Genomic DNA, 19,647 nt, shown 5'->3' on the forward strand with positions numbered 1-19,647 from the left:
AAAGTAATTTTGAAATTTATTACAGATCTGAACCGACCCCTCATTAAACAGGATAGCAGCAGGATTCATCACGGATTTTATGGTATTAAAAAGAGCTCTAGGATGATGAACATTCTTCGAGATAATGTTGGATAGGTATTGAGTTTTAGCATCTTTTACAGATTTCTGATCTAGGTATCCAAGCAGTCCCTTAAAATGCCCAGGGAGACATGCAGGCCATCCTTTTTCTATCTACGCTCAGCCTGCCTGCAGTGTCTCCGCAATGCATGGGTAGTGTCATTTAGCCATGGGGCAGAAGTGATTCTAGCTATCTTCGTCCTGAAGGGTGCGATGGACTCCATAATCCGGGAGCATGTAGAGTCAAATGAGGAAAGAAAGGCGTCAGGGCATGTATGAGGCTTCAGAGCTTCTGAAGAATAAAAAAGTCAGAGACTAGATTACAAAGGCAACAGCAAAATCAGAGGCCATTGAAAAAAAAAAGGGGGGGGGGGGGGAACCCGGGGACCCCGACGAAAAAAGAGGGGGGGGGGGGAGGAATCCTGCGACGCTGACGTAGGGTCGTGAGTCTAGATGCACTTAACGAAACTAGGATGTCAAAATGGATGAAGAAATGATCAGAAATAGCCCCAACGCACACAGACAATCCTCGTGAGATGACGAGGTCAAATGTTTTGGAGAGATCAAAAAAGTCCAATAGGGAATTAAAATCATTCGCTAGTTGGTCAGAAGATCGATTAACGTGGATGTTAAAGTCACCACATATCAGAAAACTGTCAAACTGTGGGATAAGCTCCACCAAGAACTCCCCAGATTCATTGACAAAATCCTTAGATTTAGGCGGGTGGTAAACCACTGCACATAAGGTAGGACAATGCAGCATTAAAACAAAAATTTGTACCTCAAAGCTGGAAAAGATCTTGGAGGGGAGGAGGTGGCATTTTAGAGTAGGCTTAAAAACAGAGGCCAAGCCGCCGCCTCTGCTAACGGGGCGCAGAGTGTTAAAAAAGGAATATCTGGTCAGAAGGAGCTCAGAAAATGGGCTATTGTCGCCTTGTGTTAACGAGGTCTCAGTGAGGAGAAACACATCCAAGTTATGCATGGAAATAAAGTCATTAAGAACTAAAGTCCAAAATGTCCTCACAGCTATAATAAGACAACTCTGTGAGAGTGTTTGTGGTGCATGCACTCATTTTATCTGGTTTGTTTGTTTGGTTTTTGCATTCAGTGTGAAGTATCAACACAAACAAGCTAAAAAGGAACAATTATTACCTTCAGTGTCTTTATTGAACACATCCAAATAAACACACACAACAAAAAGTGCTTTCCACAGTGCTGGTGGAAAAAATAAGTGAAGCCCTGGATTTAACAACCGGCTGAACTTCCTTGGGTAGCAATAACACTAAGCAAGCAAATCCAGCAGCTGTGGCTCAGACCTGCTCAGTGCTCACGAGGAGCCGTTATTCCTCAGAGTCACTTCAGCTCGGACATATTCTTAGGATGTGTGTACAGCCCTCTCCAAGTCATTCCACAGCATGTCTAGTGGGGTAAGGTCAGGGCCATGTCGAAAGGTGGATTCACGTTGTTGTCATCCTTCAGTAGATCTGCTTCGATGTTTAGGGTCGTGCCTTGAGAGTCATCTTAGCTGGGCAACCGCTTTAAGGGAGAGTAGCCACAGAGTAAGTCACCTCCATTACTGCGGACCGATGAATGTCAAAACGCTAAGATCACTTTGTAATGCTTCAGTCTAGCTTTATGCACGTTGTAGTCACCAAGGTTTGAACAGCACAGTGCATGTACAATGTTCTTCTGTAAGGCAACGGGTATACTGAGAGAAAAATAATGTGCAAACAAGAAAAGAAAGGGTCCAATAGGAAATAAAAATACAAAGAACTTATAAATATAGAACTATAAATACACAGTTTAGATGCAGTTTTCAGACGATATATATAAAAGTAACAGCAACACAACAAGGGCAAGAGTCGAGGTAAAGAGGCCAAGGTGAACATCTCTGATCGTATTCCTCTGTTGGCATGTGGGTCCATATACAAGTTCAGGTTTCTCTACAGTGTGTATCTGTACCTTAGTTTTTAGGTGTTTGCTTTGTGTCAGTGAATGCATATTTGAGTGTGTGTGTTTTGTTATTCAAGGTGGGAACAGCCAGTATCAGTATTCCATGACTGTATTTGTTCACTGTTTTCCAGACAAACCAGACACCAATTACTGCTGCCAATCACACAAACACACGCATCCTTGTTTTTGTCACTTGCTGGGTCTATACACAGAACTACCCTAACTATAACCTCTACTTCCCTAACCCTAACCTTAGCCGAAGCCAAGACTTGCTCTGACTTTACATTGCGTTGTTTCTGTAAAATTGGACAAATTACGTCATGGGGACCAGCCAGTGCTCATGGTATCGAAAAACAAGGCCACCTACACACACACACTTGAATATACAGTACAGTAATTACCAAAAAACCCAGCTGGACACACACACACACATCTCAGGGCAGTCCCAGTGTACAAGTCTGAACAAAGGTTATTACACAGACACACTAAAACACACAGACACACACACACACACATAACACTGTAGTCACACTCCATCTGACTTTCTCTGCTACCGTCTTAGTTTCAGGATCTATTAAGTGTAAAAACAATCATCAGCATAACCCCAGACTGTGAGTGTGAAGCCAAGTTGTTGAACCCCACAACATGCACACACATTTATTTACACACACTCCGATCAAGATCAAAGACAGTTCTTCAGGTCCACAAATGAAAACCGTTGCATTTTCAATGCAAGTTGTTGAACCCCACAATGTGCACACACATTTATTTACACACACTCCCACTTGGGGGAAGATAGTTTGCGACCTTGTAGGTGTGCACACTGCCTGGACACACACACACACACACACACTCCCTCATGTTAGCTCTATTCATCATCATACTCACTGATCTTATGTCATTATTTTCACAAAACTACACACACACACGCCTCACAAATGAAACAGAGAAAAAAAATTAATGGGAAGCAAAACATTTTGCTCCCTCTCTTTCAGCGTCCACCTCGTTATAACAGTCACAATCCAATCTTCAAAATTCAATTAACTTTAGTCACCTCGCAGCTCATTAGTCCATGTGCCTTGTTAGTGGGAACAATGGCTGAAACAGAACATTCAGACCAATCCTTCAGTAAAGGTAGGACTCATCTGCATGTCATTAGCAGGTTGCCTGTATATGTGACCTGCTACTCTCTGACTGAGTCCTCTATTCAGGACTATATGGGCGTGCACAGACTGGACTTGATAAACATTCCCCTCACTTACTTATTCTCCAAATATTTCTGCCGTTCAAGAATGGTTATAAGTGATCATTCCGCCTCACCCAGCAAAATACTGCCGATCCATAAAACATTTTAGTCCAAGCACTGCTGGCATTTGGCTGAAATGCTCAAGTTCCAGCCTGAAACGCTAGGAGCTGACTCCAAGTCTTTATATTTTTCTAAAGACTGTCACTAAAAGCTCTGTACAGCCTGCTTTCTTCTGTCTCTCCACTCATACCAACTAAAGTCGCATGTCTATGCCCATGTCTACCTCTGCTTACACTGTGACACAACAGCTGACCTCAGAATCTGAAGCTCCACTTCCTTATCAGTGCTTAGTATTGAATACCACCTACCAGCACAAAGCTCACACAGCAATAAGGTGCTATATCAGCGATTCAGTTGATACATTTAGAAGTTATGTTGGCATCTGGGTCGGGTTCAGACACGTAGGCCAAACAGCTGGAGCACTCAAATGTCTGCTTGGTTTAAGGGTAGGTACTTTATTGATCCCACAGTGGGGAAATTTCTTTTAATGATAAGGGGAATAAAACACTGTACAAACTCACCTACGTCAGACTCAGACTAGTCCGGTTGTTATGCAGTTTCACTTGATGTCACTGTGACACTTCTACATGTTTAATTTTACAACCAACAAAATGATTTTAACTTTAAACCAAAGAACAACTGAACATTACAAGTTAAACCCAGTGTTTTCTAAGAGCACATTTTTGAACATAAACTTCCTAGTAGCTGACATAAAGGTTTTGTGTGCTGGTGAACAGTCATTATAGAGGACACAGCTTACAAAAGAGCCACAGCTACACAATGCATGAACGCACACAGTCCAGCCCAACTCTGACGCTCTCCACAGGGAGCCATGTGTGACGGTGGCATTAACTTTCAACAGAAAATTAGCCTCAGCCAACCAATTACCCAGCTCTTAAATCTCCTTTTTGAGGACGCAGTGTGTGTATGCGTGAGATAGAGAGAAACAAAAGAGAACATGAGGGTGTGAGTCTGAGTGGGGAAGCAGGAAAAGAGAGGCTGGGTGCGTTTGTGAACGTTGAATAAACGTTAATAGGACCTCAAGAGGGATAAGACGAGAGCCTTGTTACCTTCCCAGAGCTGTCTCCTCCTTTTGCCACAGACACATACACACAGGGGCTCAGTGCCAGAGCTGGGGGTCCACTGAGCAGCAGGGCAGTTCATTACAGTCCCTGGCTTACATCGCCACTAATACCTCTTAATACCTAACTCTCCTCTTATCACACCCCCTCTCTATTTCTGCCTTTTCTTTTTATGCTCCTCTTTCAGTTTTTCCTTTCTTTCCTCTCCTCCTGCAGCTCTACTCTTCACCGCTCACCCTTCCTCACAGCAGACTCACACGAGACATGAACAGAGCCCTGGAGAAACAAGTAGGAATGTGTGTATTACTTGACAGTTATGACAGTTTAGCTGAGATTGTGCTTCAGCACTGTGGTACCAGTTGAACACCATGAATGAGTAGTAATGAGCGGCAATTTACAAACCCACATTAGGGCAAACACTGCTGATCCTTATTGAGCCTGATGTGTGCCATTAGCAAGGGTAGCCTAAAACTGGCTATCTTAGGTCTAAGAAGTGGTCGACGAGCTGACTGAGCTACATCCAATTCCACCAATGGCCATCAAAAACAAATGTAGGCCTGGCTCACTCTGTTTACCTGAGAACACAATTCTCTATTTCTTGCTCTGTATATCTCTCCTTATACCCTACCTGTCTGTCACTATGCCATTCTTTGTCTGTCACCCTGTCACTTTCTCTCATTCTCTCCCTTTATCTCCCTCATTTTACATCCTGGGCTGTCACTCCCTCTATCATTGCTCATCCCACCCCATTTCCATTTATCCGTAAAGCTCTCATTCTAATCACCCTCTGTTCTTCCCTCTTGTTATCTCTTTACCCTCTAATCTGTAGAAGGGGAAAGCACTGTTCTCATGGCATAGTTAATATCTGCCCTGAAACACAGACATTGCATCTCTTAGGGTTTTGTTGCTCCATTGTCAATCGTGCTATTCTGGGTAACAGACAAATCCTGATAGAAAAAGACTATGGCTCTTAGATTGCTGCAGCCTCTGCTGCTTTGCAGCAGTGCAACTAAAGTTATGGAAGTCACTTACCTTTAGCAACTTTCTTACAGGGAGGGATTTTAATGCAAATCGCAGCTGAAATGTTCAGTCACATACAAACGCTAAACAAAAGGACATAACAAAACAGCCAGCTGAGATATTATCAGCAGAAAATAGAGTATGGGATTGTATTTTTGTTACACCCTCCTGTGTTTTTATGTGTATTTGCTATGTATTTTTGTTACATCCTCCTGTGTTTTTATGTGTATTTGCTATTATTTCAGAATTTTTAAAAACCCTTCCTTCACAGAACCTGCTTGTAGTACGTCTACTGTAGCACTTCTTGCTGGTGCTACCTGGTCATGGCCAGCACAAAGACTGAGAATACAAGTGGGTGTCACAGTAAACTGCCACACAGCATGATGGTCTCATATCCTCAGCTCAAATAGAGACATTGATCCACTGACCCTTGTCCCACTCCTGATCATTCATATGCCATGGTGTATCAGAGTTACAAACATAACCAACATATTTACATAACAACAGACAATACGTTCTCCATACTACATGACCAAATGTGTTGCACATTTTCTGATTTGATGCCACACTCATGGATACAAGAAACCTACACTAACTGGAGTCAGAAATCATCTCTCTCATGTGGACATGCTTTGTTGACCTAACCTGCCACCCTGACCTCCTCCCAGAAAGGCTTTATGGTGATACGGTGACTATACGGCGGCTTCAGAAAGATGTAAACATATGACAACCACAGAAACCTGTACTCATGTGTTTTAATTTTGCATCTTTGGAAACTGCACTCAACACCTGACGGCAAATGGTCCAGAACTAGTGTGTACAGTACTTGGAACATTTTGGAAGATGAGAATGATAAGATTTACAATTAAAAGCACCAGTCTGGTGCGCATGTTTCTGGCGTTAATTGGAACTTGAGTCTGGGCTTTAAAATGACAAGACTATTTCAAACTGCACTTACTGAGCTCAAATGGGTCGTGCACCTGTTTCATGGAGGTCCATGCATGTTTTAATGGACCATTATCTCGCTGCATACAACTATAGAGGACTGAAAGCACGTTCATAATTAGTCATGATTCATAAGTCGGTGGTAGCTATCAACCAAGTCATCCAACATCTGCTCTGCAATTATCCAACACTAGTAGTAACAGCCACAGGAGCCTTTGTCTCCGAAGTTGTAGAAAGAGGATGATGTAGTGCAGATATCTGTTCTTTCCACTACAAATTATTCTTCACACCTTCTGTGTCTGCATTCTCTTGAAGATAAAGAGACAGCTCTAGGTTAGACTTTTACATTAGCTATGCCCGTAAGTGTTTTGGTGCTCTCTGACATGCTCCGAAGGGTTAAAATAACCTTGGCCATTATGATTACAATAATAAATATGCTGTTAAGGCAAACGATCATAGATACCAAACACATTTCACCCGTCTCCACCTGCGTTTTGACCCATCCATCCACCAAACCTTGGCCCAGTGGGGACTTTGTCACTCCACATACTGCCTCACCTCACTTCTTCCTTCTTTGCTGCATCATAATTTCTACTGTAACACGGTTGGTTATAATAACCTGCTCACAGCACAAGGAATGCCTGCGTCATAATTTCTACTGTAACACGTCACGGTTGGTTGTAATAACCTGCTCACAGCACAAGGAATGACATTGTACAGGAGGACAATGTCTTTCACATTCCCCAAGCTCTTTCACTGATCACTTCTTTATGCTGATATTGGTGGATATGACAAAATGTTCTTATAAAACTTTGATTAAATCATGCTGAGACAATCTGTCAAAAATAACATTATTGAATGTGTTGCACAGTGATCGCCGTTCGCAACAGGCTTCTCTACTCCAATACTAAATTGATCATAATTTGGAACGTGAAACAGAGAATCAACCGTAATGATATTTCATTAAGATAATGTGGGAAAACTAATGCTTTAGATTGCCTCTGAGTCCTACAGTGAGGATGGTGGAGAAACTTTCATCTAAAAGTGGACATGATATTCACAGTCAACATGCCCTTTGCTCTTTAGCTTTCCATTAAGCCAAAGCTGATGTGAATTTATTTATAGAGTGTTTAGTAACAAAGAACAGACAGAGCTCACTGCTCTCCCTGCGCTGCCGGTCGTCCTGTAAGTCTGCTTTGTTTCAGCCTCTCCCTCTACGCTTTTATATTATATGTCAGACATGAGATAAGTAATTGTTTTGGGGCTTTTAGGTAAACATCATCACCTGAGGAAGACTATTTGTGGAGCCACCTGGGACAGTATGAGAGATGACAGGAGAACAAGCTGTGTAAATTATGCACTCTAAACCTTTACAACAGTGTTCTGCCACTGATGCCTTAATTAATGACCATTATGAGTGAGAGGAACACTCACCTGCTCTATACGTTAATCTATCTCAATGTTCTCATCAGTTTCATCTGTTGTCAGACAGGCTATGGAATTTATTAGGCCCAACAACACTAAAGCATAAACATGTCAAGACTCTCATTCCTATTTGCAAAACATTTTCAAGATATTCATCATTTGAAAGGTCTGCATGGATGAGTGCTGAACATTTAGCTTCGTTTTTCCCTCTGTCTAACTAATGCTGCACCACAAGAGGGGTAAAAAAAATGTGTGGCTGATCTGGCACAAGAGGAATCTCCTAAAAAGTCCAAACTGGCTCCTTCACAGCACTTTTGGTTAATTTAACTGATTTTGCTTTCATTGTGCACTAAATCACAAAGGTAGCACAGCATTCTGTTCAGACTGGGGCCATGCACGTCACCAAAATGTCACAAGGCACATTACACACACATAATGAAGTGGATTTTTTTAAATAGGCTTCTGTCTCTGTCCCTCTTCAACTTTCTAATCTCCTACTTTCCCTTTATGCGCCTCCTCTTCAACAATCAACAATCTTTCCCCCTCCTCCCACCGTTTGTCATTTCAGCCCTTTATCCTCCACGGTTGATCACTCCCACTCTCCTCAGATCGGATTTTTCTCTCACCTCTTCCTCATCGCTTCACTTCTTTCTCCTTCCTTTCCTTTCCAGCTCCCTAACTTATTTATCTCTTCCCATCACTCCTCCATTCTCTCCCCTCTCTGTGATTGACAGCTGAAGCAGCTGCTGCTGTCGCTCCCAGCCGAGGAAATGCTCTTCCTATCTGTCCATCCCCCGTCTGTCTGTCTGATCACCTAACCAGGCAGCGTTTCCTCTAGCTGGCAATGACAGAGGCAATTATCTGGTAATCAGCACACTAAATACACATGAACAGATACACAAGTGGTGTTTTCTCTCTCAGCTCACAGGCGCTTCTAAAAAGCAATTTAGAGTGACTGACAGATGGATGGACGGATGATTCGTGACACAACGGAAACAAGTGGATGGACTGGCAGGCAGATGGACTGTCGGAGTAATGGAAATGAGGGTGAACAGGTGAACGAATGAGAGGATGGATGTTCAGACACAATGAGCTGAATAAGCATCGAAACCCCACACACACACACACACACACACACACACACACTCGTCATGACGGAAGGATGAAGATTAAAAACAACGAGTGATAAAGAAAAGGCGAGCAGATGCTGGATTACAGTTGTGTACACTCGGCAGTATTTTAGTCTAGTTTGTGTGCACTTGTGTGTACTTTGTATGTGTGTGTGTACAAATGAGAAAGTCTGTAAACAACTAGATGATGGTTGGCACCTTCAGACCGCTCCATAAAGGCGAGACATGTGTGTTCTCTGGTGTGTGTGTGTGTGTGTGTGTGTGTGTGTGTGTGTGTGTGTGTGTAAATAATGACAAAATCCAACTGCCAGGCAAATAGTGATGTTTGCTCTTATCTGTTTGTTGTGCTAAATCTCTCTCCGTCTATCCAAACCTGCCTAATTCATTCCTTCTCTCTCAACTTTATAGTCTCTGCTCTCCTGCATTTCTTTGTCTTGTCGTGTTTGATCACTTGTCTTCTCCTCCATCACTAGGACCCATGTCAGTACAAACTGTTGTGGCAGTCTTGAGATATTTAGGTCTGGACTAATGTATTAATTAAATTAAAGCTGTTGTTTGGGTCTGGGAACGTGGCAGCTACAATAAAATCCAGTGAGGCAAGAAACAAGCTTTGAGACAATCAACCAGATTATTTAGCCACTTTATTTTGAAGTCAAACTGAAAGTGAGTCTGTCGCCTGGATGATGGATAGTAACAGTTTCACCGTTTGCCTTCATTTGTTTCTTCCTATTAAGTCCCACTAACCTTACCCTACTTCTTTTTAGAGGCTTTTGTTCAGCGCCGACAGGAACAATGACCATGTATTAACTGGAATGGCTCTGGATTACATTTGTTCCTCTCTCCTCTTACTATAGAGTATCGTTTTCATATTTTGTTTTTATAATAAATATTTATTCATCAGCAGGGCAGGAGCGGCTCTGACTACATCTGTGTCTGGGTGAGCCCTCCCACACAGTCTGACAAGTTATATTTAGCCAGTGTGAAAATAAAGTGAATGATGCTCAGATATCAACCAGTCTCTTTCCTTTTCCTCCAGCTAAACCTCATAATTCTGTTTATTCCTTTCCTCCCTCTACCCACACATACAGTATTTGTCTCATTTCCTCTTTTATTTCCTAACTCCCCCCCCACACACACACACACACACGCTTGTTGCTTGTTGATTCAGCCAACTAAGCAGCCTCTCAGTCTCTCTTGCCTAACATTTTCTATTAAACATGGATTAATTACTCCGAAACCTTGTTAAGCTTCATAAAGACCTCTTGCATTAATCAGCTGTTATTGTAATTGGAGGAAAGAAGTTTTTAATTTGCAGTGCCGTGCATGTTTTACATCTCTGACATTCTAATCAGCTCAATCATGAAGTCATGTTTGTTTTGCTATTTGAGATTTCGAGAAAGGAATTTAACCTTTCTACAACCAGGGAAGAGGCACCGAGCATACACCCTCTTCCTCAGCAGCGGTCACAAAGTAAAAAGTGGTCATAGTAGTTATGACTCTTGTTGTAGGCTGCACATGAGCAAGTAGTCTGACTTTGTTGTAGTGGCACAAAGTAATGTACTAGTACTGGCAGCTGATTATTTAAGATCCTTAACAGAACACAAGGGTTAATCGCATAATTGTCTGAAGCCAGCTCGCGATTAATCGCACCTTTTTTGGCTGTTCTAAACAGTGGTGAAACGTAACTAAGTACATTTACTCAAGTACTGTACTTAAGTGCAATTTTGAGGTATCTGTATTGTACTTGAGTATTTTCATTTTCTGTTACTTCATTCTTTGACTTCACTACATTTTAGAGGCAAATATTGTATTTTACTCCAAAACATTTCATAACTTTACAAACATATACAAGTGATTACTGACCTCTGTTTATTACTGCTAGATCTGAATAAATGTGTTCTAAAGCTTGTTTTGCAGTCGAGTTTCACTTGATCATATTCACTCAGACCACCAACATATACTGAGTGGTATTGTTAACAACATTCAAACTCCATCACAGAAAAGGTGGAGCCGGCTCTGCTCTTCTCTGAATTTCACATCATCTGTGCATGTATAATGCATCCCTCTTAACCATCTAGTCACCAAAATATTTAGTCTTTACTTCTGAGAGCTTGAAAGTGACACAAAACTCAGAGTGAAGCAATACTGTAGGTTTTTGCCCTGAAGGTCGAGTCAGAGTGCAATGAAACATGGGAGATGAACATGTACACCACTGTGCCCTGAGGCTGAAGTCAGCAGCCTCCACAAGATAAAAACAAAACATTTTCCACCTCATTTGTGCCTGCTAGCATTCATCGGCTGGATTCTATGGGAGGCCATTATGCCTTTCCAAGGCTAAGGGTTCTGGATGCGCTGGTTTATCATTTCTGACTGCTGTCTAATTTATGGGCTGCTGTAAAACGATCAGTGTGTAATTTATGCAATGAACAAAATAACTGTAATTAATGGTTAAACCTGTTATAATGAAAGCATCAGTGTTCACCATCTTTAACCTAGGTGTTGACTGCTAAACAGATGCCTGGGCAAAGTGTTGGTGACGGCTTCTGCTGCTGCTGAAGATGTTCAGATACCATAGTTTTGTAGGTCTCTGCTGTGTAATTAAAGGAGATGAAGCAAATTACATCTGACCGCATGATGCAAGTTGCACGGTTAGAGTTGGGGATCTAATACACGGACCTACTGCACATAAACGCAAACTATTTTGCTGCCCACTTAAAAGTCAGAAAGAGAAATGCACAGTCGATGAGTGAGCGTGTAAACATTCAGCCTTCATAAAAGATGTACATGCTCCCTGAGTAACAGCTGTGTTTCAGCTGCACCTTCAGAATGTGTAGGGTTTGAAAAGGATGTTTACCTATTAGTGCAGCTCTTATGTTGCACGGCTGATGACTGCACCCGCCTGGAAAAGGCATGATCATTTGTTTTAAGTTACCAATTTCACACATTTTCCCACAACTCCCTCTTCTGAGAGTCTAATTGGGAGCTGTTTCTTCCTGTGTGCCTCACACTAAATCCTTCGCAGGTGCTGAAACTCTTTTCACGCTCAGTCCATATACAATTCAAGACTCACTTGCACTCGTCTCCAAATATTCTCAGACTATTTAAGAAAGTTGTCTGTGGCACAAATGCCCACTATAATGGCTACAGCTGTACATTTATTTCCACTGCGTTCTGTGTACATAGTTGACTGCTGATGCTCCAAATCTGCCTGCAGGGCAACTAAATATCTATTTGTCATGTCTTTCCATTAGACAGTCATTTCAAAGCTGCGTTATTGTTCACTGCTCATAGTATCTTCTCAGTTTGCAACCGTCAAACATCCCCATGGCAGACACGGCTGTCAGTCGGACACCACATTCCATCACTGGAGAACTCAGTGCCATTTGCCTCCTGCAGGGAAATAACTTTATTGTTGTTGTTGTTGTTTTCAGGCAATAACTTTGATAACTGGCCATAAGGTTTGAGGGGAAAAAACACTTCAATCAAAGCATGCTTGGGGGCACTATAGTTTGTTTTGGTGGCAACAACAGTGAACTTTTTTTATGTTTCATCTTTTTTCCTTAAGCAGTCACATCCCTGTTGATCTCTGAACTTATAGTATCAGGAAACAGCACTGTAATCTATTTTCATAACATTGATTTTCCACTGAATTACATTCAACAGCTCGATAGATACAATGGCACAGTAGTATCATTGCATTTTCAGACAGTATGTGTAGGGTTGCAATTGGTTGTAAACACAACAAGTGACATCACCATCCAACAAGCCTTTCTGATGCAGTTTAAAACCTCCTCACACCCCATTTGTCTTTGAGGGCTATTGCAGTCGGGTATGTTCCCAGCTAACTGTTAGCTTGACAGCACCAGTAGCCATGCAAGTCCCAAGTAGTCCCCAAGTTCCCTGCACCGTTTTCTGGTATAACCGGACACCAATACTGGACCTCTCACACACTTTCTCCACCGCCTGCACAGAGTGGTCTCTCTCGCTCTTTTTACCTTGCTCCACTGTCAGCTCCACTGGCCACTTTAGAATTCATCCAGTGTTCGACTCACTCTCTCACTCACACACACACACACGATGCTGTGGCACTCAGCGTGCCCTGCTATTAGGCTGTCAGTTAGTCAGGCCAATAGAATAAGTGCCGTGGATTAGGCAGACACACAAACAGACACACAGTGTGGGAGGCTGGACAGCATACTAAAGAGGATGGGGCAGGAGGTGACAGACATCCCGTCATGAAACGCTCTCTCTCACTTTCTCTCTCTCACACGCAGCAGACGAAACAATTACAGCCACTCAGGCGGTCAATAACAGTGAGACATAATCAACTTAGTGTCATTTTTTTCTCTTCTTGGCCTCCTGTCATCCTTTGTCTTTGTCATTTCCTCCAACCACTCATCCTTTGCTCTTCCTTATGCTTTATGTCTTGCTCCTCCTCCTCTTCGTCCTCTGCCTCATCTCATCTAGACAGGAGTGATGAACGAGGGAACAGACAAGAGTCTCTCTTTTCTCAGTCTCGTCCTTTTACCTCCTCTTTACCTTCAGTCTCTTCTTCTCTCCTTTCCCTTGCTCCCTCCACCTCTCTTCTTCTCCTTCCTGTCTTAGCCTTGCACTTTTTTCTTTTATTTCCTCCTCTTCAAGGTCATTCTCTCTATTCCTCTCTAAGCTATTTTCCTTCTCTTCTTCCTCGTCCTTCATCCTGCTTCTCCCTTTGTTTCCTCACTGTGCAACAACATATAGATGTACATTAGCTACAGTAGCTCTTTTAACTTGTAAATATGTAAGTGTGTACATTTATGTCTTTGTTGTTTTTTTTTAACGGTGGTTTTTGTTTTATTCTGTTTTTCTATCATTGTGCACATCGGGGGCCACTGGGCTGGAGTCACATTCCTTGTATTTTTGATAATACCTGGTAATAACGTTTATGCTTCTCCATTCTCCTCCTTTCTCACTGTATCTCCTGCATGCTCATCCAGTCCCATCTCTTCCTCTCTTTTCCATACATCCTCCTCTTTCCTTTTCCCCTTCACTCTCTCCTTCATCCAGTTGTTTCAGCCCCATTTCAAACTTTATTCCTCTTCTTTAACCTCTTTGTCCAGACCTTTCTATCCTGCTTCGTTATCTTTTTTCCTAAGTTCACTTCTTCCTAAGTTCTTCTTCCTATCTTCCTCGTTCCACAAGGTCTTTTTGTAAGAGCATCTCAACAGTGTTCTCTTGTGGGAACTGAGTAATAGCAGGACATTCTCTACCAATGGAAACAGGCCTGAATATAAACTGTGTTTTAGTATGTTATAACCCCTCACTACCTCACCAAGCGTAATGACATATCCAACTCCACCATGTGAATTACTAAGTGCGATGTTTGAAGGTCACTGGGGAAAATACTATTACCCTATTTGTGTGTACTGAGGCTTTAATACTTTGTTGCCTTTATGTAACTTTTTTATTTTAAGACTAAGTGTTCTTTCTGTCTCCAAAGGAGAGCTGCACAAGAATTCCTATATGCCTAGACTGTCTGTTTATGCATAAATGGTAAATAAAAATCTTGACTTGTCTTGACTTTACCCTCCTCTTCCTGTCTTTGCCACCTTCTCTTCTTCTTTATTCCTCACTTTCCTTTCCCATTGCTTCTTCTACTCCCCTTTTTTCTGCATTTCCAGGCAGAGAAATGTTTGGGCAGCTGTGGCTCAGGGGGTGGAGCAGTCGTTTCCCAACCGGAAAGTTGGAAGTTCAACTCTTGGTGCCTGCAGCCCACATGTCAAAGTGTCCTTGGGCAAGACACTAACCTCCAAGTTGCCCCTGATGGTTAAAGCAGCGCCGTGGAGGGACGGGACTGCCATCGGTGTGAGTTGGCGCCGCAGATGGCTGCCTTGGTTCTGTACCGGAGACAAATTCCTTGTGTGTGTGACATACTTGGCCAAGTAAAGTGATTATCATTTGTTAATCCCTTCTTCTCCCTCACTTTCACTTTTCTGCTCTTCCACATTACTTTGTTTGTATAAGATTGCCTGTCTCTGTGTCACACATTCATGTGAAGCATGACGCTCTCTCTACACCAACCACATACGAGCTCTATAACTGGGGAACTGCATGCTGCCGATTCAATCAAAGGCAAAGATCTCCACAACCCTGCGACATGTCAACACACCAGGCAGCCCAGTCACGGAGGGAGACAGTGATACATGGTCGCTCTCTTCTCTTTCTCCTTTCGTCCTTGCATTCTTTTCCCTTCTGTCCTTCCTGCCAAACAAATCTAAGTGGGTTAAACTTTATAAATTGGCTTCCCTGTAAACACACACATCTCAGTGTCCTAGCCATCCAGATCCAACCAAATGTTCAACAATTAGTGGCCACTGAAGCTCAAAGGCATGGCTGAGGAGAACAGCTGCACCCAACACACACACAGAAGATAAAGAAGACAGCGTTGAGAAACACATGCCCCTGCTTTGGTGAACATAAAGCTATTGCAAAAATAAAGCATACAGCATTTTTAAAGGGCAAGGTCAATCAAACTACAAGTAAGCAAACCCTCAAACCAGAACAAATGCATCATTTGTCAAAGCATTTCCAAGCCAGCTCATTCATTTTCTGATCTGCCAATTTTTAGGGTTAAAGTTCAGTTCAGCTTTAGTATCATCCTCCATCATCGTCTTTTCATCTGACTCTTTAAGGTTTGGTTCTGTATATCCAACTAAAACCACATGGGTTATGATTAAGGAATGATCTTCATTGTTAAATAGAACCAACCCAGATATTTGGTGGGAGATGAGTTGGACGTCACTAACCTCCTACAACCATCCACCACTCTGACATACACATTAATTCACTGCACTATAACAGTATCAAACAACCTAGTGTTTTGGCAATGAATGAAAACAAAGGCCAGTGTATAAAATAAAAATAAAAAAATTAAAGTTTATCACTAGTGAGATCCAACTAGTCAGATAACGTTTGTTTCTCTGTCAGAGGTTTTGAGATTTCTGCCACTGAAACTTTTGCCTCCACCTTAATACAGTAAACATGAAAGGAAATTTGTTTCTGGCGCATAAAGCATCAAACATAGCATGTGGAAAACTACACAGCACTGAATAACTCAATTACTCTAGATAGACCTCACAGGGCACACAGTTTGTCATATAAAGCATTCAATAAGCCATAATATAAGGCAGACAGACATAGGTTGAGCCAGACTGGCAGCTACACACACAGACCTCCCATATGAGGATGAATGAGAGGGCGATTACAACATGACAGTAACACTGACAGACCGACTGGGGGTGAAATCGTTTTCTCCATCACTGGCTTTCAATCTATTAGTATTATAAAAGAACACATTTCTCTAAAACTGGATCCAACCACTGGAGGGAAATGCAAAAAAAGATTATTAGAAACACTCTGTGAACACGTGTGATTGTGTGTTTGAAAGGAGATAAAGCCAGAGAGAAAGTGTGTGTTTACACGGAGAAATCTGATGTGCCACTATCGCCCCCTAACGGCACAGGAGCAAACAGCAGCCTCTTTATCCAAGTCTCTCTCGCACACACACACATCCCCTCAGTACTGACAAGTAATGATAGAGTACATTTCAGAACACCACCACACACGTCGCAGCGAAACTCCACACATACATTGTGAAACGACACACATAAGGATTGTAAGTCCAGAAAAAGACGTTATTTCCAACATTTTCTTTTTAATGAGCAGAATGATCTGCATTGAAATATCCACTATGAATCTACATAGAAGAGCAGGTTTATTTCTTTCTCCGTTTTTTTACGTGGGTTTCACGTTTTCACCTCTACACGTTTGTTTATATCAACAGATCTCAAAACAAATATTTTCTTTTATGGTTTGATCCCAACAAAATATACACATCTGGCCGGTTGAACACTTTCTGTCACACCGTAACACACAATGTAGCGGTTTCCTCCACTGCACCATTACGCACGGAGCGAGGGGCTGCTGCTCCGCCGCAGCGCAGAGCCGAAGCCAGACTGAGAAGGAGAGAGACGGAGAGAGGACTCGGTAGCTGTGGCCAGTCTTCACTTCAAAGTAGCCTCATTCTGCGACCTTACAAGTCATGAATACCAAGCAGAAGGTGCTGAGAGAGAGAGAGAGACGGTCAGAACGGACAGACGGCTGCTGCAGTGTAATAACAGCATCACTGATTCAAACTGATTTTTACGCCGAACCAGAACTTGTGGAAACGGGGACCTGGTGCTTAAAGGACTTAGAGTGCAGAGAGCCCTCACATCTCTAATAAGGTCTTACATGTTCTCACATTCCTTAAAAGAACTTGCGGTTTTAACTATATAGAACAAGCAAAACAACGTTATTTAAAAGCTACCGGCCAGTGTTGGAGCGACAGGAAGCGCTTTTATTCTGACTTTATGGCATTTAGGTACCCATGGAGAGCCACTGTGTCAGAATCAGATCCTTGGTGTGTCCAACACGCCTTTCCAATAAAGCTGATTCTGATGGTTCTGTCGTTATATGTTTAACTTCTAAAATAAGCACACTTTAATTTCATCTCCATATTATCCTACTTTTTTGTGGCATTAATATTTCATCAAGGAATAAATCGTGTTAGATACCTAGGAGCAAACTCCCTCAATGTCTCTTTAAGATAATCATGATCGTCAGTGACTCGATTAAAGGTTGGAAAACACTGCGAGTCGGCAAACTCTGCAGACCTCTCCGGCGCGTAACAAGTGCCAGAGCAGCGCTGGCTCCTAACTGCGGTGCAGATGCAGCTGCGGACTGAGTGAGGACCTGAGGCTTCAACACCGGCAGATGAAACTGAGGAGCTGCATACTGAGTGAAATAGCAAAGCATCGGGTGTTCGTGCTGATTTGAGAAGCAAACGGGGAGATCAGGGTGTAAATCAGTTGGACGTAAAAGTTGAATAAAACGCCTCAAGGCTTCTGAAAGGAGGGTGACTTACAGTAGACATGTTATCCCACTGCTCTAAGGTGATATACGCGTGCGTACTTGCTGTAAAACATGTTCACAATATTATCCTCATTGCATAAATAAATGCGGAGACGCAGTTCGAAGCTTTCCGCTCAGACCGAGCCACGACTCAACGTTCCCGTTTCCAAACAGCCCGTGAGTTCACCGCAAAATATAACCTACATAAAATCACAACTTATTAACCGTGAACAGCAGAACAAACCCAACGTTAACGACGCTTCATGTAGCAAAACCTGACGAAGCCTCCAAAACTTCACAGCAAACCTCCAGAGTGCACACCAGGCTCACCGGCTCAGGCTGGTGACCACCACAAGCCAGACTACAACCATTATCAGCAAAACAAGCCATATTTCCATAAACAAGTGATTTATGGTTATCCTGCTCTCTAGACATTTCTGCTCATATATCAAAATTCCGGCGCGTATGTTCGGATATCAAAGTTCTTCAACTGAAACTGTGCGCAAAAGTGTCTTTAGGGCTGTTTTATCATCACAGCATATACTGATAAATGTATGCGGATGCATGATGCTCCGAATTCTTTGAAAGGCACAAATCAGCCTACAACTCTACTTTCTATTACCATGTGCGCCACAGCAGCGCTTTGATATTTTTACAGACTCCAAAAGAAATCACCAACGCGCAACAAAACCTATAAAATACGAGAGAGGCATATGCAACAACCAACAGATGAAACTAAACAAATCGTTTTACCTGGAAAAAACTGTCCATCAGTAAATCCCAAAAGCACAAAGTAGAGGAAAGCTGCAGGCAAAACGAGAGAATAACTCCATCCATCCATCTCTTTTCGTCTTTTTCTTCTTGTTTTGATCAGTCGCTTGGATTATTTGACATACTCCCGTCTGGTCCTTAAACTGGTTTGTCTCAGTTCGGGACAGCAGTGATAACAACAGCGGTAACAGCAATAAAATCCTCGCATCGGTGGACAAGAAGAGACAAAGACATAAGAAGAAGCAATGAGAGAAGTTGGAGGCAAATACGCATGAGATCTCTCCGTTGCTTTCTGCTCCTCCTGGGTCCGACAGAGCGAGCCTGTGTGTGCGTCAGTGCGCGCGTCTGTGCCAAATAGTATGTGAGAGAGGCACACTGTGTGCGCGCGCTCACACGGTCTCTGACAGACTGACGTTGACTTGGAGAGGAACGGAGAGCAGTGCGCACCTCATCGGGTGTCAGACACCCGCGTAAAAACGGGCGGATCAGCGCGTGCTGGACTTCCGAATGTGAGTTTCAAAATAAGACAAAGAAGCTGCTGAATGTAAAGGGGATTCTCAACACAGGGCAGTCACAAAGCATCACTGAGAGGTAAGGAAACAAGTCACAAGCCACTCCCTGGCTTTAATTCTGATTGTCCAGCATTTGACAGAAAGGTGAGATGTTCGTTACTGATCACTTTAAAGCGATGGCCCCAGACTTTCTGCTCTTTTCTCAGTCTCCAAATAAAGACCTTTCTTTATAAGACCAGACATCGACTTCCTGATTTGTCTTTGTCTTTTATGCGAACCTAACTGTGGTAAAGGCTTTTTAAGTTCTGTAGTCTCCCCCAGGTCCTGCCGCCTGCTCTCTCCGCTAGGATGGGGTGCACAGTCTGCCCCCCCTCCCCTCTCCCTCACACATTTGGAGGCTGAACAAACTCGGGTGAACGTTGCACAGAATTACAGCAGCATCACAAGATAAGTTC

The 19,647-nt window shown here is 42.7% G+C and overlaps 1 protein-coding gene across 16 annotated transcripts in view; it reads right to left on the minus strand.

Moving 5' to 3' along the window:
• The window catches only part of ptprt (protein tyrosine phosphatase receptor type T), a 366,858-nt gene that overhangs the window by 299,453 nt on the left and 47,758 nt on the right, over positions 1 to 19,647 (minus strand). For 8 of the 16 annotated variants that reach the window (XM_020619044.1, XM_020619038.1, XM_020619043.1 and 5 more), the window contains exon 1: positions 18,663 to 19,093. The exons of 3 other annotated variants lie outside the window; for them this stretch is intronic. In XM_020619044.1, the coding sequence (XP_020474700.1) occupies positions 18,663 to 18,750 (88 nt within the window). In that variant the 5' untranslated portion in view covers positions 18,751 to 19,093. Of the gene's footprint in view, positions 1 to 18,662; positions 19,094 to 19,647 lie in introns of those variants that run through there. 5 more of the 16 variants (XM_020619052.1, XM_020619047.1, XM_020619051.1 and 2 more) reach the window with 1 other exon arrangement.

The sequence above is a fragment of the Monopterus albus genome, unplaced genomic scaffold, assembly GCF_001952655.1.
Source record: "Monopterus albus unplaced genomic scaffold, M_albus_1.0 scaffold213.1, whole genome shotgun sequence".
NCBI classification, from domain to species: Eukaryota; Metazoa; Chordata; class Actinopteri; order Synbranchiformes; family Synbranchidae; genus Monopterus; species Monopterus albus.